Source organism: Geotrypetes seraphini, chromosome 6 (assembly GCF_902459505.1).
Source record: "Geotrypetes seraphini chromosome 6, aGeoSer1.1, whole genome shotgun sequence".
Taxonomy (NCBI): domain Eukaryota; kingdom Metazoa; phylum Chordata; class Amphibia; order Gymnophiona; family Dermophiidae; genus Geotrypetes; species Geotrypetes seraphini.
In genome coordinates, this window is record NC_047089.1 from 230,629,781 (window position 1) to 230,656,838 (window position 27,058).

Sequence of the window (27,058 nt, forward strand, 5' to 3'; positions counted from 1 at the left end):
CTCTTTTATATTGGTCTATAAGACTTACTTAACTGATACATTTGAACTTCCTCTCTGCATACTGCAAGTTTCTGTCATTTTTCAGGGCAATATTTTAGAAGTGGATATAGCAGTCATGAAAAAATATGAGCCAGCCCCAAAGCAACTATAAGCAACAACCCATGCACCTAAATGGTTGCTTACCTGCAAAATATCTATTATATATGATGCAGAAGCACATGGCTGCCCCCCAGTTTGATTTTCAAATTGTTAAGAGACCTAATGTCTCACCTTAAATCAGCTTCTGAGATTACTAATTTTTGTGTTAGTGTTACTGGTGGTGACTAATTTTGTAATGGGTTTATTGCAAAGATATTATTTGTTTGTCAAAGTATTCTGTATCATGCAGTGCTTTGCTTTTGTCATTTTAAAATTGCAGCAACACTACCAAAGAGTTCTTCTTTTACTCGATCTGTTCCAGGGTCCCAGTTAAATCCTAAATTGCAAAAGGCCCAGTCATTTGATGTGCCAAGGTAAGTGCAGATTTCTCAGTTCTTGTTCTGATTTTATTAGGCCTAACATTATTGAAGAATTGAGTAAATAGCACAAGACAGGCAGCATATCTTAAATGTATGTAAACTGTGCTTAAAAGGTTTTATCCATAATTTTTCCAACCCTGATCCCTCATAATATTTTTCCATCAGTTCAGTTACCCAGGCTGGTCAAAGAGACCCTCACCTGCTTGACCCTCTTCCCCTTTTTATTTTATTGCAGTTTTCATAACAAGTACCAACTACAAGTACAACAAAAACAATTTAATCCTTATCACGAGAGAGATACGGAGAAAAAGAAATTACAAAAAGCGAAATCTAGACTAAAATAAGTCATATACATCTTGGATTATATTAAGGCAATGTTACATTTTACTTCTAACCACTCATGAAGTCTTCTGGAAAAGGTGGTGGAGACATTAGACTGTGTGAATTCAAGAAAGCGTGGGATAGGCACATGGGATCTCTTAGAGAGAGGAAGCAATAGTGGTTACTGAGGATAGGCAGACTGGATGGGCCATAGGCACATGGGATCTCTTAGAGAGAAGAATTAATAATGGTTACTGTATCTGCTTTCATGTTTTTGTGATTCTATGGCAGATAAAGCCAAATGGCCCATCTAGTCTACCCATCCGCAGCTTCCACTATCTCTTCCCCCTGAGATCCCACGTGCCTGTCCAAAGTTTTCTTGAATTCAGGCGCAGTCTTTGTCTTTGCCGCCTCTATCGGGAGACAATTCCATGCATCTACCACTCATTCTATAAAAAAAGTATTTCCTTAGATTAATCCTGAGCCTATCATCTCTTAACCTTATCCCATTCCCTCTCACTTTGGAGTTTCCTTTCAATTGAAAGAGACTCACCTCATGCGTATTTATGCCACGTATGATATCTCCCCTCTCCCTCCTTTCCTCCAAAGTATGCATATTGAGATCTTTAAGTTTGGCCCCGTACAGACTCTGCTAAATACGTAGCATTTCTCTGGACAGACTCCATTCTGTTTATATCTTTTTGATGGTGTGGTCTCCAGAATTGTATACAATATTCTAATTGAGGTCTCACTGGCCATTTCTCTCCCTATGCATCCAAGCATTCTTCTAGCTTTTGCCTTTTCAACCTATTTGGCCACCTTAAGGTTATCACATACTGTCATACCCAAGTCCTGCTCCTCTTTCGTACACAAAATTCTTCACCTCTTAAACTGTACCATTCCCTCTGGTTTTTACAGCCCAAATGCATAACCTTGCATTTCTTAGCATTAAATCTTAGCTGCCAAATTTCAGACCATTCCTCAAGATTTGCTAGGTCCTTCCTCATGTTGTTCACACCCTCAGGGGTGTCTACTCTAGTGCAGATTTTTGTATCATCCGCAAAGAGGCAAATCTTACCAGAAAGCCATTCAGCAATACCACTTACAAAAATGTGCATGTGGGAGTTATTTCAACCAGGTTTTTAAAGCATGGATAGCCCAGACAGGAAATAGAGAGGGAACTTTATTTCCAACTATACTTTAAAAGGGTATGGTATTCTGCCAGGAGGGTTCATAAAAAGTGCCTGCTTGTTTTGTGTTGTGTGTTTTTTTTTTTTTTTAAGAGGATTCTGGAAATAGCTGAGTTGCCAAACTGTTGGTGGAGAAGTTTCTGAAATCCATTTGGGGTTATGAGTGGAGATATGAGTGCAACTTGAGTATTCTCAAGTTATCTGTAATTAACTGAGCTTGCACAGATTTATCCCACAGAGAGACTAATGCAGAGTGAAATAGGACTCTAAAGAGGCATGGTTCCTTAAAACTGCTGTGAATAATTATTTAGGGAAGCACTACATAAATTTTATAATAAAAAAAAACCATACATCTAGTATATTGGGGAGTTGATCACTATGCTTCACATTAGACTGAGGAGACCTCTGATGCAGCAGCTGTTTGGGAACTCTTGTGCATGTTCAGAACATTATTCTAGGTTTCTCTAATCTCAAAGTGCCAGTCTGAGTTGATTTCAAATTTTACCCACTTCTGTGGTTTGATTTATGCTGCTGTCTGCTGAGAACCTCCGTTTCTATGCACTTTCTTTGTGCAGTACCTAAGGATACGGATGAGTCACAAATTTGTATACCACCTTTATCCCAGGACAAGCAGGCAGCATATTCTTGACTGATGGGTGACGGCACCGACGGAGCCCCGGTACGGACAATTTTAGAGTGATTGCACTCTAAGAACTTTAGAAAGTTCTAGCTAGGCCGCACCGCGCGTGCGCGAGTGCCTTCCCGCCTGACAGAGGCGCGCGGTCCCCAGTTTTCTTAATTCCGCGGAGCTAAGAAGACGCGTGTTTCCAACGACTGTTGGAAGTTTTTTTCTATTTCACTTGCCTTCCCGCTCGCGCGTATTTTTCTCTTCATATTTTATTTCTTTCCTTCTTTTTTACCTTTTGTGTAAAAAAAAAAAAAAAAAATTCTTATTTTTCATTTTTTTTGTCGAATCTGACCCGGCGGGGCCTGTTGGCACCATCGAAGCCTCGGGCTTCGATTTTGCTACAGCAGTATTTCCCTTCATGCCCCCGTCACCGGGTTTCAAAAAGTGTCAGCGGTGTGCACGCCCTATCTCCCTTTCCGACCCACACAAGTGGTGCCTCCAGTGTCTGGGTCCGGACCATAGGGCTGAAACCTGCTCCCGCTGTAGTTCTTTACAAAAAAGAACTTTAAAAAATCGACAAATTCAGCAGCGGATCCTTTTCTGTACCGCTATGGAAGTTGCACCGGTATCGACGTCGACGACTTCCTCCAAATCGACTCCGACTACCTCGGCACCGCCAGATCCATCATCGGTGTCGACTCCTGTAGGTAAGCCGGCTAAGAAGCCTTCCCCTACTGTTCTAGGCCAGCCAGTCGAGCATGCAGTGAGCCAAGTCCTGCAGACTGAGCGCCGGCCCCGTAAACGCTCCGCTCCCATTGAAGTCTCGGCCTCTTCATCGGCATCGACTTCACCCGAGCGTCGAGCGGCACCGAAGGTACCGAGCAAGAAAAAACCGGTACCGGTGCCATCGGGACCAACGTTGGATGAGCGCATTGTCTCTATCCTCCAGGTCCAGCTTCAGCAGCAACTCCAACAGTTGCTCCCGGCTCTATTGTCTCCGAACCTTCCAGTGTCGGTACCGACTGAGCCTTCGGTGCCGTCTGTCGAACAGCCTCTGTTATTGGCATCGACTGTTTCGGCACCACATAAATCTTTGTCCATGCCTGTTCTGTCAGCAGAACCAAAACGGCGTGCTATTCCTACGGGGTCGGAACCGGTACCGTTCTCTGAACCCCGTACCGTTCTACATTCCCCTGGTACCGTCTCCACTCGGTCTGGTAAATCGGTACGCAAGACTAAACATGCTGATACATCGACTCCACTTTCCCAGGGCCGTTTACAATCGGTACGGGACCCTGACTTGTGGGACGATTCGGATGATCCCCTCGGTACCGAGGAGGATTACACATCTGATGAGGAGGAACCATCGGCGCAGGATACTACTGCTAAGCCAGAGCACTCCTCCTTCACAAAATTTTTAAAGGAGATGTCAGACACCCTGTCTATTCCTTTAGAGTCTGACTCTAAAAAATCCAAGGCATTTTTGGATACCTTGGATTTTGATCAACCTCCTAAAGAGTTTTTAAAGTTACCCCTCCATGACATCTTGAGGGAAACTTTTTATAAGAATCTTGAAACTCCTTTGACAATCCCAGGAGCCCCAAGAAAACTAGAATCTCTATATAAAGTGATTCTAATCCCTGGATTTGACAAACCCCAACTTCCCCATGAATCCCTGTTGGTAGAGTCAACCCTAAAGAAGACTGCAGGAGCCAGTATGTATGCCTCTGTCCCTCCTGGTAGGGAAGGAAAGGCCATGGACAAATTTGGAAAGCGTCTTTACCAAAATGCCATGCTGGCCAACCGTTCAAGTAATTACGCTTTCCACTTCTCGTTTTACCTGAAGCACCTCATTCATCAGGTGACTTCTTTTCAAAAGTATATTCCGGACCGTAAACTTCCTGCTTTTCAGCAATGTACCTCTAGTCTTCTGCAACTCAGGAAGTTTATGGTCCGCTCTATTTATGATACTTTTGAACTGACATCTCGTGCTACTGCTATCTCTGTAGCAATGAGAAGGTTGGCATGGCTGCGGGCCTCAGAATTGGACGTAAACCATCAGGACCGGCTGGCCAATGCGCCTTGCCTAGGGGATGAGCTGTTTGGGGAGTCCATGGATACCACCACACAAAAGCTCTCCGCCCATGAAACTAGGTGGGACACCTTGTTGAAAAACAAGAAGAAACCTCCTCCTCCTCGTCCATTCAGGCAACAATCTTCATATCAAAGGAGGTTTTCTGCTCGGCCGGCCCAGCCTCATCCTCCTCAACCTCGCAGACAGCGTCAGCAGCAGCAACAGGCTCGTCAACAACAGCAGCCTACTGTCAAACCGGCTACTCAACCTAAGTCGACACAGCCCTTTTGACTCCTTTCTCCAGAACATTGCCAGTCTTCCTCCCTCATGTCCTCTGCCTCAGCCCATAGGAGGTCGACTACAAGTTTTTCTATCTCGCTGGGAAGCAATCACCTCCGACCAGTGGGTACTTGCTATAATCGCCCACGGCTACTCTCTAAACTTTCAGACTCCTCCACCATTAAGTCTGCCAAAAGAGTCTGCTTCCAACAAGGCTCAGTCCCTCCTCCTCGCTCAGGAGGTTCAATCCCTCCTTCTTCTCAATGCCATCGAACCAGTTCCTCTGGACCAGCAAGGCCTAGGATTTTACTCCCGGTACTTTCTTGTACCCAAAAAGACCGGAGATCTCAGACCAATATTAGATCTCAGGGAGCTCAACAAATGTCTGGTCAAGGAGAAGTTCAAGATGTTATCTCTTGCCACTCTATATCCTCTTCTCTCTCAGGAAGACTGGCTATGTTCCCTCGATCTCAAGGAGGCGTATACTCACGTTCCAATTCATCTGATGTCCAGACAATATCTTCGCTTTCTTGTCAACCAACATCATTACCAATACAAGGTGCTACCCTTCGGCCTAGCCTCCAGTCCTCACCCAGGGTATTCACCAAATGTCTGATTGTGGTCGCAGCTTATCTCCGCTCCCACAACTTTCAAGTCTTCCCTTACCTGGACGACTGGCTCATCAAGGCTCCTTCTCCTCAGTCCGTTCACAAAGCCACGGATCAGACCATTTACTTCCTTCGACTGTTGGGGTTCGAAATCAATCTACCCAAGTCGCACCTCATTCCAACTCAGCGACTTCAATTCATTGGAGCCATTCTGGATACTGTTCAGATGAGGGCTTTTCTTCCTCCAAACTGCCTTCACACCATCCTTCATCTCTGTCAGCAGGTGTTCCAACAACCTTCCATCTCTGCGAATCACATGATGGTGCTCTTGGGACACATGGCCTCCACAGTACATGTCACTCCCTTCGCACGTCTCCACCTGCGTACTCCTCAATGGACCCTAGCGACTCAGTGGTCACAAGCGACGGATCCTTGTTCACAACACATATCTGTGACCTCGTCTCTTCGACAGTCGCTTCTTTGGTGGTTGAAATCATCAAATCTATCCAGAGGTCTACTGTTCCATCAACCTCCTCATCAACTGGTCATTACCACGGATTCCTCCCCCTATGCATGGGGAGCTCACTTGAACGAGTTCCAAACTCAGGGATTTTGGACCACACAGGAAAAGAAACACCACATCAATTTCCTGGAACTCAGGGCGATGTTTTACGCTCTCAAAGCTTTCCAACATCTCCTGTTTCCTCAGGTTCTTCTCATTTGCACAGACAACCAAGTTGCAATGTACTATATCAACAAACAGGGAGGGACGGGATCCCATCCCTTATGTCAGGAAGCTCTAAGGATTTGGACCTGGGCGACTGCTCGTCACTTATTCCTGAAGGCAGTCTACATCCAAGGGGAACAGAATTGCTTAGCAGACAATCTCAGCAGAATTCTTCAACCTCACGAATGGACTCTCGACTCCTCGACTCTCCAGTCCATTTTCTCCCAATGGGGCACACCTCAAGTGGATCTTTTTGCAGCTCCCCACAACCATCAACTGCCCCTGTTTTGCTCCAGACTTTACTCTCCTCACCGTCTGGAACCCGATGCATTTCTCCTGGATTGGACCAATCTTTTCCTTTATGCATTCCCTCCTCTTCCGCTCATGCTGCGCACCTTATTCAAGCTCAAGAGGGAACAAGCCACCATGATTCTCATAGCTCCACGGTGGCCCAGACAGCATTGGTTTTCCCTTCTACTTCAACTCAGTTCCAGGGAACCCATACCTCTTCCTCTGTTTCCTTCACTGCTTACACAGAATCAGCAAACACTACTTCATCCCAACTTACAGTCTCTGCACCTGACAGCTTGGTATCTCTCGGGCTGACGCCAGCTCATGCTCTCCTGTCTCAGCCTGTCCGTTCTATTATTGATGCCTCCAGGAAGCCGTCTACTCTTCAATGTTACCAACAAAAGTGGTCTCGCTTTTCTTCCTGGTGCCTGTTACATCACCATAATCCCATATCTACAGCAGTGGGACTGGTGTTGGACTATTTATTGTCCTTATCTGACTCTGGTCTTAAATCCTCTTCGATAAGGGTCCACCTTAGTGCTATTGCAGCTTTTCATGAGCCGATTCATGGAAAACCCCTCTCAGCTCATCCCTTAGTTTCAAGGTTCATGAAGGGCCTTTTCAATGTGAAGCCACCTCTTAAGGCTCCTCCTGTTGTATGGGATCTTAATGTGGTTCTTTCTGCGTTAATGAAGCCTCCTTTCGAGCCTTTGGCCACAACGCATTTTAAATTTCTAACTTGGAAAGTGGTCTTTCTTATAGCTCTCACTTCTGCCAGGAGGGTCAGTGAGCTCCATGCACTGGTGGCTGATCCACCTTTCACTGTTTTTCACCATGATAAGGTCGTTCTCCGTACACATCCAAAATTCCTTCCTAAGGTTGTGTCTGAGTTTCATCTTAACCAATCCATCGTTCTACCTGTTTTTTTCCCAAAGCCTCATTCTAATCCAGGTGAACAGGCTTTGCATACCTTGGATTGTAAACGTGCTCTGGCTTACTATCTTGAACGCACCAAACCTCACAGATCATCTCCTCAACTGTTTTTGTCCTTTGATCCTAACAAGTTGGGTCATCCTGTATCTAAACGCACCCTGTCTAATTGGCTTGCCGCTTGCGTTTCCTTCTGTTATGCTCAGTCGGGCCTGACACTGGAAGGTTCTGTCACAGGCCACAAGATTAGAGCTATGGCAGCGTCTGTAGCTTTCCTCCGTTCCACTCCTATTGAGGAAATCTGCAAGGCTGCTACTTGGTCCTCAGTTCATACTTTTACATCTCACTATTGTCTGGATGCATTCTCCAGACGGGATGGACACTTCGGCCAATCTGTTTTACAAAATTTGTTTTCCTAATGGCCAACCTTCCCTCCATCCCTCTTTTTGTTAGCTTGGAGGTCACCCATCAGTCAAGAATATGCTGCCTGCTTGTCCTGGGATAAAGCACAGTTACTTACCGTAACAGGTGTTATCCAGGGACAGCAGGCAGATATTCTTGCGTCCCACCCACCTCCCCGGGTTTGCTTCTTAGCTGGCTTATCCTAACTGGGGACCGCGCGCCTCTGTCGCGCGGTGCGGCCTAGCTAGAACTTTCTAAAGTTCTTAGAGTGCAATCACTCTAAAATTGTCCGTACCGGGGCTCCGTCGGTGCCGTCACCCATCAGTCAAGAATATCTGCCTGCTGTCCCTGGATAACACCTGTTACGGTAAGTAACTGTGCTTTCTTGGATACAGCCACAGAGATTTGTGTTTATTACTTGTATATGCAGGTATTTTCTCTGTCCCTAATGAGGCGCACAATCTGTTTTTGTACCTGGGGTATGGGAGGGTTAAGTTTGTTTATTTAAAACCTGATATACTGCTCACACTCAGTGGATCAAACTACTTTAAAATAACAATCTAAAATAATCTTATTGGAGTTAAAAATTGCAAAGCAGCTATGCAGAGGGAGCTAAAAGTCCTTACAGATACTTGTGACCTGGATTGTCAATGATGGTCCTTTTGGTCTAAGCCAGTATGTAATTCTTAAATTCTTATATACATATCAAAGTGATTTATTTCTCTGAATAATGCTTCTGATAACAGTACCACAGCACAGGAGCTTATTTTCTGAGAGAACAATAAATGCCATAAACCAGATGGCTACCCTTCCGAATGTCATAAGAATAATGGATAAAGCAATTGGTTTCAGGCTTTGTAGCAGAAAGGTTTTATAGTTTTTAAATTGCTAAATGGCTGTCAGCACTTGTTTCGGATAAACTTTTAAATTGTCAGCAGAAATGCTCATGGAGCAGATAAGATTAATCTGAGAATAGGCTAGTATACAGAACTGTTCCATGCCTCGTAGTGTTCTGACCAAATAATGCAGAGGAATTTGCTTTATGCACCAGTGATATTCAGCTGCTAAAATGTAGAACTTTGTGCAATACTATCCGTGGATGAGCTGGTCTGTGTATATTTTTCCTTTATGTTGCTGAATTAACAATGCTGTATATGTAAAGTTCATAGCCTGTTAGTTTTTTCACTTGAATAATAACAAATTTATTTATATACCACAATGCCTCACGGTTCAATGCGGTTTGCAATAAGAAGTAAGAACTGTACAACACAGTGAATTTACATCACAAATTCAAAACATACAGAGAGATTAAATGAATTATTTGCTATGGTCTTCACTGAGGAAAATGTGAAGGAGATACCAGTGCCAGAAATGGTATTCAGTGCTGATGAGAAAGAAAAACTGAAACAAATCTCGCAAAAAGTAAATTTGACCATGTCTCTCCGCTTCTGTCCAAGCTTCACTGGCTACCGATAATCGCCAGGGTCCACTTCAAATGCACCTGTCTAACTTTCAAAATCCTACATGGAATTCTCCCTCCATGTGTCCCTCTTTCTTGGAACTCCTCAAACCCTAATACCACCAGATCCACCCACAAATTAAAACTATCCTTCCCCTCATTAAGAGGCATTCCCCATAAAGGAAAACTAGGGACCTCCCTTCCCTTCAGAATCACCGAGCTCTGGAACAACCTTTCCTCCCCTCTTCAGAACCTGAGCTCTCTCCAACTTTTCCGCAAATATCTGAAGACCTGGCTATTCTCAAAAATCTGATACTTACTCCATCTCTGGCATCTAAGCCCTCTAAAAACTCCTCTTATTTGGACCTCTAACCCCTCATTGAAGTTCCTCTCTACCCGATCTCCTGCAAACCTCTACCTTTCATTGTAGTTCTTTCCCATCCCATCTCTTGTAAACCGTGCCGAGCTCTACGAATGTGGAGATGATGCGGTATACAAACCTAAGATTTAGTTTAGTTTAGTTTAGTTTAACACTGGAAGATGTAATGGGGCAATTTGACAAATTGAACATTCTTTAGCACTCTCCAGACCAGTAGAGGTTAACTTTACGATTGGGTATATATCTAATCATGACCAGCAGGTGGAGACTGAAAACAAAACTTTGGGACAGTATATCCTAGCCCCTCCTCTCTATTTCCCTTAGTCTTCTTTCAGTCTCCAGCAGGTGTTGAGTGATCTGTACCCATCTCCCTTGGTAGGGCTGTTGGAATTTGTTTAGAGGTTTATTGTCCCTGTTTTTAGCCGGACGGAGCTTGGACGGACTCTGTTTGGGGGTTCGTCCGACCTCGGGGGTGTCAAACCCGGCGGGTCACGAGCGGGGTCCCTCCCCCCACTTCCTCCACCTCCCCATATTTTTTTAGAGGAGCCTCAGCAGTAAGCCTTGCCCCCTAAATCAAGCAAGGCATATTGCTTCGAGAGCCTGTGGAGTCTGTTCTGTAAAAAAAAAAAAAAAAAAAAAAAAAAATCCTGAGGTAGTGCTGGTCTGGAGGGTTGTATCCCTTTAAGAAAACTGTATTTTACTGTATTTTTTCAACTAACCGGCACTTTTTTACAGCTAGGTCGCGTATGGAGCAATGAGCACTTCTAAAGGGAAAAAGTGCTCATTGTGCTCCAGACGCGAGGCACTCGCGGCCGGCCTGTGCAAGCGGTGTTCAGGCCGGTGCGGTGGAGGAGCTCCGTCGGCAGCGGCTGCAGGCGCCCAGAGCGCCCCGCCGATGGTGCCTCGCGAGTCGGCAGGGAACGGTGGAGAAGCCCGGTCTTCTCCGTCCGCCCACGGAGGGATTCCCCGAGCCGCCGACGGTCGGGTTTTAGAGGATTCCCTCTCAGCTGATATTTTGACAGCTGATGCCGGCTTGCCTGTTTTAGCGGCTGAGACTATTCAGGTCTCTCAGCCGCTTCAGGCTGTGGAGGGAGCTGTTTTGGCGGGAAAGACGCCATCTTCTCTGTCTGGCCCCTCCATTTTGTCTTCCACCTCAGGTGACCTTCCCCCTGTTTTGTCTAAGCAGGGGCAGGTTTCTGCTGGGTCCCCTGCTGTGGCAGGGAGTCCCTTGGGACCCTCGGGGGGTTTTTCCCCTGATTTTTTCTTTTCATTATGCAAAGCCTATTTTCAGGCGGCTGGGGGTCCCGGTTGCGCCCAGGGGGTCTCGGGGGGTGGGGTTTCCTCCGCGCTCCCTGCGGCTTTGCCTCTCTCGTCTGACGTGACGTCCCCTCCGCCGCCTCTCTTGTCCAAGCGTCCGCGGGTGTCGTGGGACGAGGATTTGTGGTCGGAGGAACGTGTCGGTATGGAGGAGGACCTGGACCCTTCTGAGGAATTCCAGGACCCTCTGGAGGGGACGGAAGCTGGCGGCGGGTTGTCGGGTTTCCCGTTCTCCAGTGACGAGGCGTCCGTGGTGCGCCTTTTTCAGAGAGATGAGCTGCCTGACCTTATTCAACAGGTTTCTTCGGCTTTGCGTTTTGAGGACGCGCCGCCGGAGACTCCGCGTGTGGGGGACCCTCTGTTACGAGGGATCCGTTCCGTTTCCCGCTCTTTTCCTATGCATCAGGATATTCGGGATATTATTCTTGAGCAGTGGAAAACGCCGGAGACGCCGTTTCGGCTGGCGCGCAGCATGGCTCGCCTGTATCCCATTCCTGAAGGGGATCGGGCTACGTTAGCTTCGCCAGTCGTGGATGCGGTGGTCTCGGCTATTTCCAAGCGGCATACCGTGCCTGTTGAGGGCGGTTCTGCCTTGCGGGACTCTGAGGAGCGCAAATTGGAGAACATCCTTAAGCAAAATTTTCAAGTCTCTGCTTTTGGGGTCCAGGCGGCTATTTGTGGGGGACTGGTCGCTCGCGCCGTGTTTCGGTGGGCGGAGCGGGTCTTGGATCGAGAGTCTGACGACTGGTCTCTGGTGGATCAGGAGGTAGCAAAGATTGAGATGGCTGCCTCATTCCTCTCGGATGCTCTGTATGACTTGGTGCGGATCTCGGCTAAGTCCATGGCTTTTGGCGTGGCCGCAAGGCGTGTGTTGTGGCTGCGCGCTTGGGCGGCGGATGCTGCGTCCAAAGCTAAGCTTACTAAATTTCCCTTTCGGGGGTCGTTTTTATTTGGAGAGGACTTGGATAAGTTAATTCAGACTCTGTCGGACTCGAAAGTTCCCCGTTTGCCGGAGGACCGTGCCCGCCCGGCGTCTCGGGGGGGTGCGGCCCGGGGGCGTTTGCGGGAATTTCGCAAGTATCGCCCTGGGCGTGGGGCTGCTTCTTTCCAGTCTCCGGGGTTTTCCCGGGGTCGGTTCTTCCAGCGCATGCAGCCCTTTCGGGGGGCCCGTCGGGGGGCAGGGAACCCCTCCGCCGGTTCCCCCGCTTCCCGTCCTGCACAATGACGCCTTGCCGGCGCCCCCCTTGGTTCCGGTGGGGGCCCGGCTGCGCGACTTTTTTCCCAAATGGGCCGAGATCACGTCCGATCAGTGGGTCCTGGAGGTGGTGCGGGACGGTTATGCCCTGGAGTTCGCCCGCTCTCTGCCGGATTTTTTCCTCGCTTCTCCGTGTCAGACTCCGGGGAAGAAGCAGGCTTTTCGCCAGACCCTTCAGCGCTTGCTAGATCTCAGGGCAGTAGTTCCGGTGCCCCCCCCGGAGTGGGGCACGGGCAGGTACTCCATTTACTTTGTGGTGCCCAAGAAGGAGGGGACTTTTCGGCCCATCCTCGATTTGAAAGGGGTCAACAGGGCTCTCAAGGTTCCCTCTTTCCGTATGGAAACGCTGCGGTCGGTCATTCTGGCGGTTCAGCCGGGGGAGTTTCTCACTTCTCTCGATCTGACGGAGGCCTACTTGCATGTTCCTATTCGGACCTCTCATCAGCGTTTCCTGCGCTTTGCGATCTTGGGTCGGCACTATCAGTTCTGTGCGCTTCCCTTTGGGCTGGCCACGGCTCCCCGGACGTTCACCAAGGTGATGGTGGTCGTCGCGGCAGCCTTGCGGTCGGAGGGCATTCTGGTACACCCCTACCTGGACGACTGGTTAATTCGGGCCAAGTCGTTGCAGGAAAGCTACCGGGTTACGGCTCGGGTGGTGGAGTTTCTCCGGTCGCTGGGCTGGGTGGTCAACCTTTCCAAGAGTCGGTTGGTTCCGGCTCAGCGTCTGGAGTACCTCGGGGTGCTGTTCGACACCTCCTTGGGGAAGGTCTTCCTCCCAGAGGCCCGGGTGAGCAAATTGCAGTCTCAGATTCGCCTGCTTTTGGCGTCCCGGTGTCCTCGGGCGCGAGATTTCCTCCAGGTCCTGGGGTCGATGGCGGCGTCCCTGGACGTGGTGAGGTGGGCGCGGGCCCACATGCGTCCTCTTCAGTATGCTCTGCTCCGGAGGTGGTCTCCCCAGAGGCACGGGATGGATGTTCCGGTTCCCCTGCGAGGCTTGGCGCGCTGCAGTCTGCGTTGGTGGCTCCGGACCCCTCACCTAGTTCAGGGGGTGGGTCTGGATCTTCCGCAGTGGACGGTGCTCCTTACGGATGCGAGTCTCCTGGGTTGGGGGGCCCAGTGTCTGGGTCACTCTGCTCAGGGAACCTGGTCCACGGAGGAGGCCTCCTGGTCGATCAACGTGTTGGAGACCAGGGCGGTCCGGCTGGCGCTGTTGGCTTTCCACTCCCTTTTGTTGGGCAAGTCGGTCAGAGTCCTGTCGGACAATGCCACGGCAGTGGCTTATGTCAATCGTCAGGGGGGCACCAAGAGCACTCTGGTGGCGCAGGAGGCGGCTCGGCTCATGGTTTGGGCGGAGTCGCATCTTCTGGACCTCTCGGCCTCTCACATTGCCGGGGTAGAAAACGTTCAGGCGGACTTCCTCAGTCGTCACTTCTTGGATCCGGGAGAGTGGTGTCTCGGCGCCGAGGCGTTTCAGTTGCTAGTGCGTGCTTGGGGGCAGCCCCTGATGGATCTGATGGCTACAAGTGGCAACGCCAAAGTACCCCGCTTCTTCAGTCGTCGCAGGGACGGTCTGGCCGAGGGTCTGGATGCTCTGGTCCAACCGTGGCCAACGGAGGGGCTGTTGTATGTGTTCCCTCCTTGGCCATTAGTAGGCAGAGTACTGCTTCGCATTGTTCGCCATCCGGGGCTGGTGGTCTTGGTGGCTCCGGATTGGCCTCGTCGTCCGTGGTATGCGGATCTGGTGAGGCATCTGGTGGCGGATCCTCTTCCTCTGCCTCTCGAGTGCGATCTTCTGACGCAGGGTCCCATTCCCATGTTCGACCCGTCTCCCTTTTGTCTTACGGCTTGGCTCTTGAAAGGGGCCGCCTGAGTAAGAAGGGATATTCCGACAAGGTGATCTCTACACTTTTGGGGTCCCGGAGGCTTTCTACCTCTCGGGCTTATGTACGGGTTTGGCGTCTGTTTGAGGAATGGTGCCGAGCGCGGGGAGTGGTCTCCTTTCGCGCTTCTCTGCCTAACATTCTAGAGTTTTTGCAGGATGGCCTGGATAGGGGCCTGGCCTGGTCTTCTCTTCGGGTTCATCTGGCGGCCCTGTCGGCTTTTCGGGGGCTGGTGACAGGTCAGCGTTTGTCAGCCATTCCTGATGTGATTCGCTTTCTTAGGGCGGCCAAGTTGCTCAGGCCTCCCATAAGGCCCTCGATTCCCTCTTGGGATCTCAATCTGGTTCTCTCTGTTCTAGTGCGCCCTCCTTTCGAGCCGTTGGATGGCTGTTCGTTGAAGGACCTTACGCTGAAGTCGGTCTTTTTGGTGGCCATTACTTCCGCTAGACGGGTGTCGGAGCTACAGGCTTTCTCTTGTAGGGCTCCCTTCCTGGAGTTTTCAAAGGAGCGGGTTGTTTTGCGGCCTGTTCCTTCCTTTCTGCCGAAGGTAGTTTCTCCTTTTCATGTCAATCAATCGGTGGTCCTCCCGGTCTTGGGTAGTCGGGAGGGTTCTTCTGAGCAACGACAGCTGCGCAAGTTGGATGTCGGTCGGGTCCTCCATGCTTATGTGCAGCGGACCCGGGATTTTCGGAGCTCCGATCATCTCTTTGTGCTTCTGGCGGGTCCTCGTCGGGGGGCTGGCGCTTCTAAGGCTACTATTGCGCGCTGGATCAAGGAGACGATCGCTTCCGCTTATCTTCTGAGTCAGAAGCCGGTTCCGGAGTTTCTCAAGGCTCATTCCACTAGGGGTCAGGCGGCTTCTTGGGCTGAGTCGTCGCTCGTGCCTCCGGTGGATATTTGTAAGGCTGCGGTTTGGTCCTCCTTGCATTCATTTGTTCGGCATTATCGGGTAGATGTTCAGGCGCGTCGGGACGCGGTGTTCGGTGAGCGTGTTCTGGTATCGGCCCTTCGGGGGTCCCGCCCGTGAGAGGGACTGCTTTGGTACGTCCCAATCGTAAAGTTAACCTCTACTGGTCTGGAGAGTGCTAAAGAAGGAGAAATTAGGTTCTTACCTGCTAATTTACTTTCTTTTAGCTTCTCCAGACCAGTAGAGGTCCCCACCCTGTCTGTTGTTGTTGTTGTTGGGGCTGTTGCGCGGGCAGTTTTTGGTTTTTGCTGCGGGTTCTAGTATTTTTCTAGGGCCGGGGAGAATTGAAGAACAGCGGCTGTGGCTCGGCTGGCTTAGCTGGCGAGCTGTGGGGACCTTCTTCCTTCGGGAATTTCTCCTCTGCATTTTCCAACAGCATTTTTTGGGTATGTTATTGGTTACTCCTTTCGGAGTATTGTTTTTTCTCTCTGTTGTTTCCAGTTCTTGGTTCTGCTTGGCTATTCGGCAGACTGAGGGAAATAGAGAGGAGGGGCTAGGATATACTGTCCCAAAGTTTTGTTTTCAGTCTCCACCTGCTGGTCATGATTAGATATATACCCAATCGTAAAGTTAACCTCTACTGGTCTGGAGAAGCTAAAAGAAAGTAAATTAGCAGGTAAGAACCTAATTTCTCCTTATACCTTCCAGAGTACTGATAGAATTGAAAAATGAACTTGCAGATCTATTGTTAGTGATTTGTAATTATCTTTAAAATCCAGCATGTTACTGGAAGATTGGAGCGTGACCAATGTAATGGCAATTTTTAAAAAGGGTTCCAGAGGTGATCTGGGAAGTTATAGGTCGGTGAGCCTGATACCGGTGTCAGGAAAAATGGTAGCGGCTATTATAAGGAACAAAATTACAGAGCATATAAAGTACATAAGCATGGATTTAGTCAAGGGAAATCTTGCCTCACCATTACTTTGAAGAGGTGAATAAATATATGGATAAAGGTGAAATGGTCAGAATTGTTATATGTGAATTTTCAAAAGGTATTTGACAAAGTATTTTGTGAAAGACTGTTGAGGAAATGAGAAATTCATGGGATAGGAGGTAATCTCCTATTATGGATTAAGAATTGGTTAAAAAATAGAAAACAAAGAATAGGGCTAAATGGTCATTATTCTCAATGGAGAAGAGTAGATAGTGGGGTTCCCCAGGAGTCTGTATTTTGACATATTTATCAATGATCTAGAGCAGTGTTCTTCAACCGCCGGTCCGTGGACTGGTGCTGGTCCGCAGAAATTTTCTGGTCCACAGGGCCGGCACGTCCATCGGGCAGAAGACAGTGTTCTTCAGCCACTGGTCCATGGTGTGATCAATGCGGTGTCTTCGGGCAGGCTCCCTGAGTGCTGCAGTGCACAAAGCTGTGGGAAAAGGTTCCTACGTGCATCCTGCGCCTGAACCGGAAGCCTTCTCTCTGACATCGCAACGTCAGAGGGAAGGCTTCCAGATGAGGTGCAGGATGCGCGCAAGGAGCCGCTGCCCACACCTTTGTGCAATTCAGCACTCAGGGAACTAGCCCCAAGACGCCACATTGATTGCACCGTGGATCGCCTGAAGATAACACCGGGGGGCATGCCAGAAAGCAAGACACAGCATGGAGGGAGAGAGACAACAATGGTAGGAGGAATACTTTTATTTTTTTATTTAGTGATTGATTTATATCTGCTGTCTGTTCAGGAAGAAATGTATTTGTTTCTTTTCCTCTGGGGTTGTACTGCATGCAGAGTCTTGCATCTTAGGTTTTGTTTGTAAATATTAGTACTTTTAGTTTTTGCATGGGGTTATCTGTTTTCTGGTAGGAATGAATGCTGAAAAGCATACAGTGTGCTTTGTGTATTTTAATTGTGTGGTTAACCATTATGTGTTGTTAATACGATTATATTGTGTGTGTGTGTGTATATATGAAAAATTAATGGAAAAAATGGTGTTACAATTAGTACAATTATGAGGGCGGGGTCTGGGGCGGAGATTGGGTGGAGATGGGCATGACTTAGCTCAGTGTTCTTCAACTGCTGGTCCGCAGACCGGTGCCGGTCCACAAAATAATTATTTTATTTCCGCCGGTGCATAGGTGTCAAAAGGTTGAAGAACACTGATCTAGAGATAGGAATAACTAGTGAAATAATTAAATTTGCTGATGACACAAAGTTGTTCAAGAGGACCTTGCAATACTGGGTGACTGGGCATCGAAATGGCAGATGACATTTAATGTGATTAAGTGCAAAATGATGCATATGAGAAAGAGGGATCCAATTTATAGCTTACATGATGCAAGATTCTACATTAGGAATCACTGCTCAGGAAAAGGATCTAGGTGTCATCATTGATGATATGTTGAAACCCTCTACTCAGTGTGCATCAGTGGCTAAGAAAGCAAATAGAATAACATAACATAAATTTTTATTTATATACTGCAGAAGCCTTTCGGATCTATGCGGTTTACAAAAGAGGTGGGCTGACCATTGTCAGTGGGCTACAATAGATAGAATATTGACATCAACAAGTTAACAGTAGTTTCACATCAGTATGCTGCTTTGAAGGGATTACAAGAATTTCGAGAACAGATGGGTTTTTAATAGCTTTCAAAAATTCATATATGATGTTGATATTCTAACCATTTGACCCAGTTTAGGATTCCTGGAAGTGGCTTGATATGATAAAGAGTCGGTTAATTAATCTTTTCTGAGTACAGCCTTTGACTGAAGAGTAGGTAAAAAATGATCGGGAACATGTGGAGCGGCTTGGCGACAAGAGCAAGTAGTTAGGCCATGTAGGGCTTTGTAGAATTTTAGGAATTTTCAGGAAAGAAATGGAAAACAAAAGTGAGAATGTTATAATGCCTTTGTATTGTTCCATAGTGTGGCCACACCTCGAATACAGTGTATCTCAAAAAAGATATAGCAGATGGTGCCAGGATAGGTCTTAAGTGGTGGTGCCTCTCTCCCTTGTTTTATCTTATTTTGATTTTACTTTAGTTCGTTTCTACTTTAGTCTGTTTTATTTCTGTTGGGACTTTTTTAATTTTGCATATTCTGTTTTCTTTATCTTTTTTTCTTATTTTATTGCCGTCTTATCCTCTTACCTCTATCTCCCTGTTTGTGCTGTTGTTCCAGTTGGGCCAATTGATGCCTCAGTTTTCTGTTTCTGTAGATATTCCTTTTTCTGAAATGCCACCAAAAATATTACACTCTTTCTCATCACTGCTTTTAACACTTCCCAAAACGCCCAGGGCAACACCTCCTCTATGACATTATGCCTTATATAAGTTTTACCTCAGCTGCTTCACATTACATGGATCTAGGAAAATGCTGTCATCCTGCCTCCAGTATTTGACCATGTGGCTCTCTTTGAGATTCCAAATCTAGCCAGACTGGAGAGTGATCTAACCAATTCCTTGGCTCAATGTTGGCATTCCTCACCAGAAGCAATACAGCCTTAGTAACCCCCCACCCATCAATTGTAGAATAAGTGTCATGAACCCCTGAGTAATATATATAATCTCTACCAGTTGGATTGATATGTCACCAGAGGTCCACCAAATCACAGTCCAAAAATTATTTTTTTGGCTTTCATGATCTGCTTGGATATAATGGACTCCTGTCACTGAATTATCAAGTGATGGGGTCATGGTCAGATTGAAATCTCCTCCCAATATTATATGCCCCTCTGCATGTGTTTATAAAAGTGACTTAAGATCTCTAAAAAAGGAGCCATGCTCTGAGTTGGGAGCATATGCGTTTACCAACATACGAGTCCCCTTCCAGTTCCACATTCAGTATCAGATATCTACCATTTTCATACCGTATTACCCCTTGCACTCAAGGGAGCGCTAAAAAAATACTAGCCCCATTAATTTTTTCCGTGACCTATTGGAGGCTAGGAAAACATGCAGATATTTCCTACATAAAGCCATTCCGCCTCCTTAAATAGCAGTTGATGCTTGCGAGCGATATTTAGGCCCTGCATATTTGTCATCAGCTGCAATATTTTATAATCTATTAGGTATCACAAATAAACTCCACACTCAATCTTAACTCTCGCTCCTTGATCCATTTGATTATTACCCCCCCCCGTTCACCCTATTACTAATTCAAGCCCATCTCCCCTTAGACCACATCCCTTGTCCACCCATCACCTCCTTCCTCCTCCCCAATCTCACCTTTCTATACGGGCCAAATGTCCATTGGCCTCTTGAGGAAGCCCCTCAATTCCCTGAACTCCCTCCTGCATGCTAATAATGGTGTTCTGCTGATATTCAGACTTAAATACATAGAACATCTCTCTATTGCTTCCATCCTCCAATCCATCCTTAATTCAGTGAAGACCCTTTCAGTTAAGGGCTAATGTTTAAACCAGTTCTGCAGCATTTGCAAAGTCTTAATATAATCCATGCTATCAAATGTTTAGCTTAATCCTCCAAGTTGTGGTTCCAGGCCAGCCCAAAATACCTCAATCTGGTTGCTCCGCTAGATCCTGGTTGACCTTGGAATTATGTTGTAGCCGTCTGCGATTGTCAACCCGGTGCGATCGCTAGGGAAGAGGTCCCCTGCGCCTCCCCTGCTCAGACCTCAGATCACCCTCCTCATGACCTTTCCATAGTTTTGCCTGTCTCAGCACTGCTTGAGCTTCCTGCAGGATGGTAATCTTCTGGACCTTGTTTTGCAGTACAAACAAATAGAGCCAATGATAGCAGATACTGTGGTCAGTCAGACATTTCATTATGGCCTTTAGCTTACACCACTTACGGAGGGTGATGGCAGACATGTCTGCAAAAATCTCCACTTTCTGTCCAACTTTCCATGCTGCAGCCAGAATGCGTTCCTTTATTGGAAATTGGAAAGCAGGCTACAAGATCTCTTGGGCAACCTAGAACAAGGTGGCCAATGGCCCAATGTACTCTCAAAATTTAACATTTTTCATTCTACTCAATCAGGTTTCTGTAAGGGTCACAGCACAGAAACTATTCTAGGAGCCATGTTAAACATCATTAGAACTGATAACTCAAAGGGTTACAGAGTTTTGATACCTATCATGTTCTATTGCTAAAAATATTAGACAAATTGGTATATCAGGGAACATTTTAAGTTGGTTTAAAAATTTTTTAAGACGATCCTACAAAGTAAAAATGTCTTCTAAGATATCCAAAGATTGGCAACTCCCTTATGGAGTCACTCAAGTTTCTCCACTATCTCCTACCCTTTTTAATATTTTTCTACACTCATTAGGTCAGTGTTTCTTAACCTGCGGTACTTGTACCTGAGGGGGTACACGGGCTGTCTGGGGGGTACATAGCCTGGCCACCACCAGGGATCTCTCCCTGCCTCTCGTTGGAAATCCCTGCCTACCCCCCCTGCTGAAGCCGCTGCCGTCGGGATGCCTCCCTGCCTCCTCCATCTTTATGTCCGCTGCACAACCCTCCACCCCTGAAGCCAACCCAGAGCCAACACACTCCATCCCTTCCCCAGCAGAAACTCCATAGCATGGACTGGCCATGGCTGCGTGCAGCAGCTGGCCCATGAGACTTCCCCCCCCTCCATCCCCCCCAACATCAATTCTGACATTGGAGAGAAAGTCCCAGGCTAACTCAGGCACTGACAGGAAAATAAGTCTACAACAACTCAGACCCTGAAGGAAAATTTTGCTTGTAAAACAATGGACAAAAAATTTAGAGAATCGCCTGGAGTGCTTGTTTTAATATTACTGATCTCATTGTACTACCATTTTAATATTAATGACTTCATTGTACTACATTTGCATAGTACAATCAGAGTCTGCTAGGAAGCACGGAAAAGGCCACAGTGAGCCGTTCTGAGAATCGGCAGGTATGTAAAATACTTTTGTGCTAAACTGGCAAGGATTAGTTTAGCATCCATTGTTAATTGCTCAGTGAGTTTTGAAAATCTGGCCCAGAGTTGGGAACTCAGTCAGGACCAGAAGCAATGTGCTAGGTCAAAGAAAGAAAAATATTAGAAGTACCAAAAAGTCCCCAGCTAGATTTGTATTAATGCAGTTTTACTGTCCTCTTTTAGTGTTTCCGCAGCAGCAGAATGGGCTGTCCCCCAGTCATCAAGGCTGAAGTACAGACAGCTGTTCAATAGCCATGACAAAACCATGAGTGGACATTTAACAGGTATTTATGTATAGTTGTAAAGGTCAGGTCTTACTAAGAGAATCATTGTTTTGTTTTGAGACAAATCAGCTTAGTCTGTTGTTTCTTTGATTAAGGCCTAGATGCACAAAGCTCTGACACCATGGTAAAAAATACTGTTGTGGGAACTGTTGTTTTTTTTTGTTTTTTTTTAAACTAGCAGTTCTCAGCACAATAACATGCAAATTATATGCATGCTATTGGAATCCTGAAGCTCAGTTGATTTGAGCAGGGAGAACAGCTTTTTTTTTTTATGCACGCAGTTGTTGTGTATGTGTTACACATGCACAACTTCTGTGCCCATTAAAAAAAAAAAAGTCATGCCGGGACTCCCCCTTCCCGTGCTGGGACCCTACCTCACCCCGACCTCCGTTCTTAAAAAAAAAGAAAAATTGGCAGGAAGGATGCCCACTCCCTCCTACCGTGACACCTCCCCACGCTGGGACAGCACCACCCCCCCGACACCTCTATCCCCTATACCATTTTTACAAGTTGGCAGAAGGTATGCCCACTCCCTTCCTGAAGGACCCCCCCCCCTCACCACCAGCCTGTATCTTTTGGTTGAAAATCTGGCAGGAGGAATATCCACTCCCTCCTGCTGGCAGGTCCGCCTCATCAAAATGGTGGACCTTCTCCTTCCTGGTGCATCCTAGGATGCACTGGGGAGGGTCCTAAGGCCCTGATTGACTCAGACACCTCAGTGGAGGAGGAAGTGGGCATCCCTCCTGCTGGATTTTCAACCAAAAAGGTATGGAGTTGTGAGGGCGGATCCTTCAGGCAGGAGAAAGTGAGCATCTTTCCTGCCAACTTGGAAAAAAAAGGTACTGGTGTGGAGGGGTTGGGGTTAGGGGGATATTGGGCAGGTAGGGAAATTGGTGGGAGGGGGGAGCGATGGGAGGGAGGGAGTAATCTTTTTTTTGTAACTAGCATCAGGGCCTTTAATGATAGGGCCAATCAGCACTCAGGCACTAACAAGAAAGTAAGGCTATGATAGCTCAGACCCTGCCGTTAAATTTTGCGCGGGAAACAATGTGTTTCTCTGCTGTGCATTAAACGGGAGTGCTCATTAGAATACTAATGAGCTCCTTGTAATGCATTAGCATAGGATTCTCAGTGGCTGCTACAATGATCGGTAGTAGCCACATAGAATCCTTTTGTACATTGACAGGGCAGCTTTCCATGCCAGTAAGAGTGCTTTAACAACTATTACTGCCACAGAAAGATTTTGAGCATCAGGGCCTTAGTGATCTAAGTTCTTTGCTTGCTTGTTCACTTATTTGTGATTTCACGTTTAACTCTGTCCAACAGGGTCTTCCTCATTGCCAACTCCATTGTTTGCAATTAATTCAGAACACAGCAGTTAAATTAATCCACAACGCCAAGAAATTTGATAGTGTGACCCCGCTCCTTCAGTGTAAACACTGACTTCCCATATATTATCAGATCAATTTAAAAATTCCTATCCTGACCTTTCAGATTTCTCAGTCTGGCCTATACCAATTTCTCAACAGTTCTATTATTCCTTATTTACTGGTTCATTCCTTATGCTCTATCCAACAGAACCTTCTTGTGGTTCCTTCCCATCTTCACATTCGTTTATAATTCGCTCATTCCTCATATTTTGTAGTTGTTGCCCCTTTCCTAAGGAATACTATACCTACTGAACTGCACAGAGTACTACTTCTCAAAGGCTTTCCCTTTCCTAACCTGATTCTCTACCTCAACATTTTTTCCTATCCTGCCTCCTGCAACCCTTGACAGCAGAGCTCTACTATAGTCCATGTCCATTCTTTCTCACTTCTTCCCCTCTCTGTTTAGTTTCTATTGCTTATACAATGTGCAAACCAGGGTGCTTCTGGTAGCACTATAGAAATAATTCATTGTTGTTGTTGTACAGATTCGGAGCTTACGTCAAGTCAGATATCCTTGGGAAAGGGAAGTTCTTTAGGTCTTAGGGTGGCTTCATTAGAGGTGATCTAGTGGGCAAGGAATCAGACATATGCTCACTCTTCAAGTGGCGCTTCTCATGCATTGATTTATTCATTTAGTCCCTTGAAGTCCGGGTTCCCTTGGGGAGTCGAGCTCGTTGCAGTCTTAATTGGTGGTTGATTCAAAGCAATCCTGACCAGGGACGCAGCCTGGATCTGCCTTAGTGGACAGTGGTCTCGACGGATGCCAGTCTGAGGGATTAGGGGGCCCATTGCCTGGGATGTGTGGCACAGGGTCTCTGGTCACTGGAGGTGGTCCTGTGGTCCATTAATCGCCTGGAGACAAGGGCGATTCGCTTGGTGTTTTTGGCAATTAAGGATCTCCTGTGCAGCAAGGCACTACGCATCCTGTCAGACAACACCATAGCAGTGGCATAAGTCAATTGGCATGGGCGCACCAAGAGTCCCTCGCTTGCAGAGGAGATGGAGCTCCTTCTAGAGTGGATCAAAGCTCAGCTTGTCATTTTGACTGTAGCTCATACGAGAAGGAGTCTTGAACATGTAAGCGGATTTTCTCAGCAGGATGGGTCCTGGATCCAGGAGAGTAGAAATTGGATCCAGGCATTTTTTTCCCTACTCATCGACAAGTGGGGTTGACCAGAGAATGATTTGTTGGTGTCTGCTCGTAATACCCAGGTCCCTTGTTTTTTCAGTCACAGAAGGGACAGCAGAGCAGAGAATATAGATTCTCATTCAGCCGGCCCCCCTCCAGCCTTCTGTACATGTTTTTGCCATGGCCCCTGATAGGCAGAGTGCTCCAGAGAATAAAATTCCATGACAGGAAAGTGGCGCTGGATTGGCCTTGGAGGCCTAAATACAGTGTGTCTGACGATAGACGGACCGTTCTGCCTTCCTGGGTCAGAGCGGCTTCTGGTGCAGGGTCCAAACACAATGCCAGATCCAGCTCTGTTTTGTCTTATGGCATGGCTCGTAAGAGGACACACTTGCTGAAGTGGAGTTTTTCTGACAGAGTGATTGGGACTCTTCTACATTCTCATAAGTGTTCTACCTTACTGGCTTACATTCAGGTTTACATATGAAAGAAAACCGATATCCTAGCAGTTATAACTCTTCAGTGAAAGTGTAGTATTAGATTAATACTGCTTCTTCATATGCTCAGAGATATGAAGCTCTTAATGGAGAGTGGTTTCCCCCCTCACTATCCAGTCATAGCATATGTTGTAGTATTTCAATCTTTTTTTTCTTTTTCTTTGTGTGATACTTTTTAAGATTCTTAGTTAATTATTTGTGGTAATTTTATATATATATATATATATACTAGTGTTTAAGCCCGTTACATTAACGGGTGCTAGAATATATGGCTGTCTGTCTTTCTTTCTTTATGTCTCTCTCCCTGCTCCTGTTTCTTTCTTCCTTTCTTTCTGTCTTTCTCCCTCCTGCAATTTTTTTCTCTCTCTCCCTGGCACCCTTTGCCTGTCTGTCTTTATTTCTGTGTCTCTCTGGTCCCCTGTCTGTCTTTATTTCTGTCTGTCTCTCTCCCTAGCCTCCTTTGTCTGTCTGTATTTCTTTCTGTGTCTCCCCCCCCCCACTTTCCTTTGCAGAAGCAGCAGTGCTATTTCCCTTCCCCTCCAGATCCCTGTGAAGTAGTAGCAGCATTTCCCCCCCCCACCCCCCATTCCCTTCTCTCCCCCCCCCCCACTTTCCTTTGCAGAAGCAGCAGCGGTATTTCTCTTTCCCTCCAGGTCCTTGCTGAAGCAGTAGCAGCATTTTCCCCCCCCCCCCATTCCCTTCTCCCCCCCCCACTTTATTTTGCAGAAGCAGCTGTGATATTTCCCTTCCCCTCCAGATCTCTGAGAAGTAGTAGCAGCATTTCCCCCACCCACCCCCCATTCCCTTCTCTCCCCTACCACCACTTTCCTTTGCAGAAGCAGCAGCGGTTTTCCCTTCCCCTCCAGGTCCCTGCTGAGTAGTAGAAACATTTTCCCCCACCCCCCATTCCCTTCTTACCTTGAGCTGCCCTGCTCCGTTCGCCCCTCCCCCTTCCCTTCCCGTGTGCTGGCCTGCTGCGGCTGAAGGTTTTTTTCGGCGACTCCTCCTGTTAAAACTCCCCCCCCTCCCGCAACCGCTCCTGTTCAAAGCGGCCTGCTGAGGTTCGCGGCCGCTGTAACGAACCTCGCAGGCCGCTCTCCAACTCGGTAGCATGTTCCCTCTGACGCGATTGCGTCAGAGGGAACGTGCTACCATGTGGAGAACGGTCTGCGAGGTTCGTTACAGCGGCCGCGAACCTCAGCAGGCCGCTTTGAACAGGAGCGGTAGCGGCTGTTGCAGGAGGATTGGGGGGGGGGGGGATTCGTGAGCGGCGGCAGGACCATGAGGCGGGATTGGGTTTTTCGGCTTACCCTATCTGGGGAAACCGCCGTGCCAATTTCAAAGCAGCTGCTTTTAACATACCTGATGGAGGAAGGGAAGGAACGGTGGGGCAAATTTCGTCAACGGCAGTCCTTGTGCGGTTCGAGAGAGGGGGGGGGGGTGGAGTCGGCGACTTGCAGCTTCGCGTGCCTCCCACCCCCCCTTCCCTCCGGCTCCGCCGCCGATAGTCTCCACCTGCATTGCCCCTGGCGCAGCACTCACCGGCCCGTCGGGCGGGGAACGGAGGAACAGGTTCAGGGCTGCCAGGGGGGGAGGAGTGAGTCCGGCTGAGACTGGCAGGAAGAGGAAGGCGGAGCAGGTGAGCCGGCACCGAAAAAAACTTTAAAGAGCCAGCCAGACCGTGAGTGCGAGCTGTTGTAAGTTTGCATGTGCACTCTTGCCGGCCACGGACATACGGATCACGGAAGCACGCGGATTAGACTGCGCATGCGCCGCCTACGGTTTTATTATATAGATATATATACAGTAAAGCCTTGGTTTGCGAGCATAATTAGTTCCAGAAGCATGCTTGTAATCCAAAACACTCATATATCAAAGCAAATTTCCCCATAGGAAATAATGGAAACTCAGACGATTCGTTCCACAACCCAAAAATTTTAATACAAAATACTATACATACTTGTATTGCAAGACCTCACTCATTTACACTCCCGCAGCGTCAGAGAGAGAAGAACCATCAGCTCAGTTGTGATACACGTGACGTGTGTATACTGCATGTACTCGTATTGCAAGACTTTGCTCGTATACTACACTCTTGCAGTGTCAGAGAGAGAAGAACCATCGGCTCAGTTGTGATGTGTGTATACTGTATGTACTTATATTGCAAGACATTGCTTGTATATCAAGTTAAAATTTAATAAAATGTTTTGCTTGTCTTGCAAAACGCTTGTAAACCAAGTTACTTGCAATCCAAGGTTTTACTGTATATACTAGTATTTTAGCCCATTACATTAACGGGTGCTAGAATATATGTCTGTCTGTCTTTCTTTATTTCTGTCTCTCCCTCCCTCCTGCTGTCTTTCTTTCTGTCTGTCTCTCTCCCTGGCCCCCTTTGTCTTTCTGTCTCTCCCTGCCCCTGTGTCTTTCTTCTTTTATTTCTGTCTCCCTTCCATCCCTGTCTGTTTTTCTTTCTATCTATCTGTCTGTCTCTCTCCCTGCCTCTTATGCAGCAGAATTTCTCTCCCCACCCCACTTCCCTGTGCAGCAGCCACAGCAGCATTCCCTCCCCCTCTATTTCCCTCCCCCTACACCACTTCCCTGTGCAGCAACAGCATTTCCCCTACCCCCCCTTTCCCTTCTT

General features: G+C 47.4%; 1 protein-coding gene across 2 annotated transcripts in view; it reads left to right on the forward strand.

Moving 5' to 3' along the window:
• The window catches only part of ITSN1 (intersectin 1), a 412,894-nt gene that overhangs the window by 105,135 nt on the left and 280,701 nt on the right, over positions 1-27,058 (forward strand). For both annotated transcript variants that reach the window (XM_033949572.1, XM_033949571.1), the window contains exons 8-9: positions 419-512; positions 21,261-21,361. In XM_033949572.1, the coding sequence (XP_033805463.1) occupies positions 419-512; positions 21,261-21,361 (195 nt within the window). The remainder of the gene's footprint in view (positions 1-418; positions 513-21,260; positions 21,362-27,058) is intronic.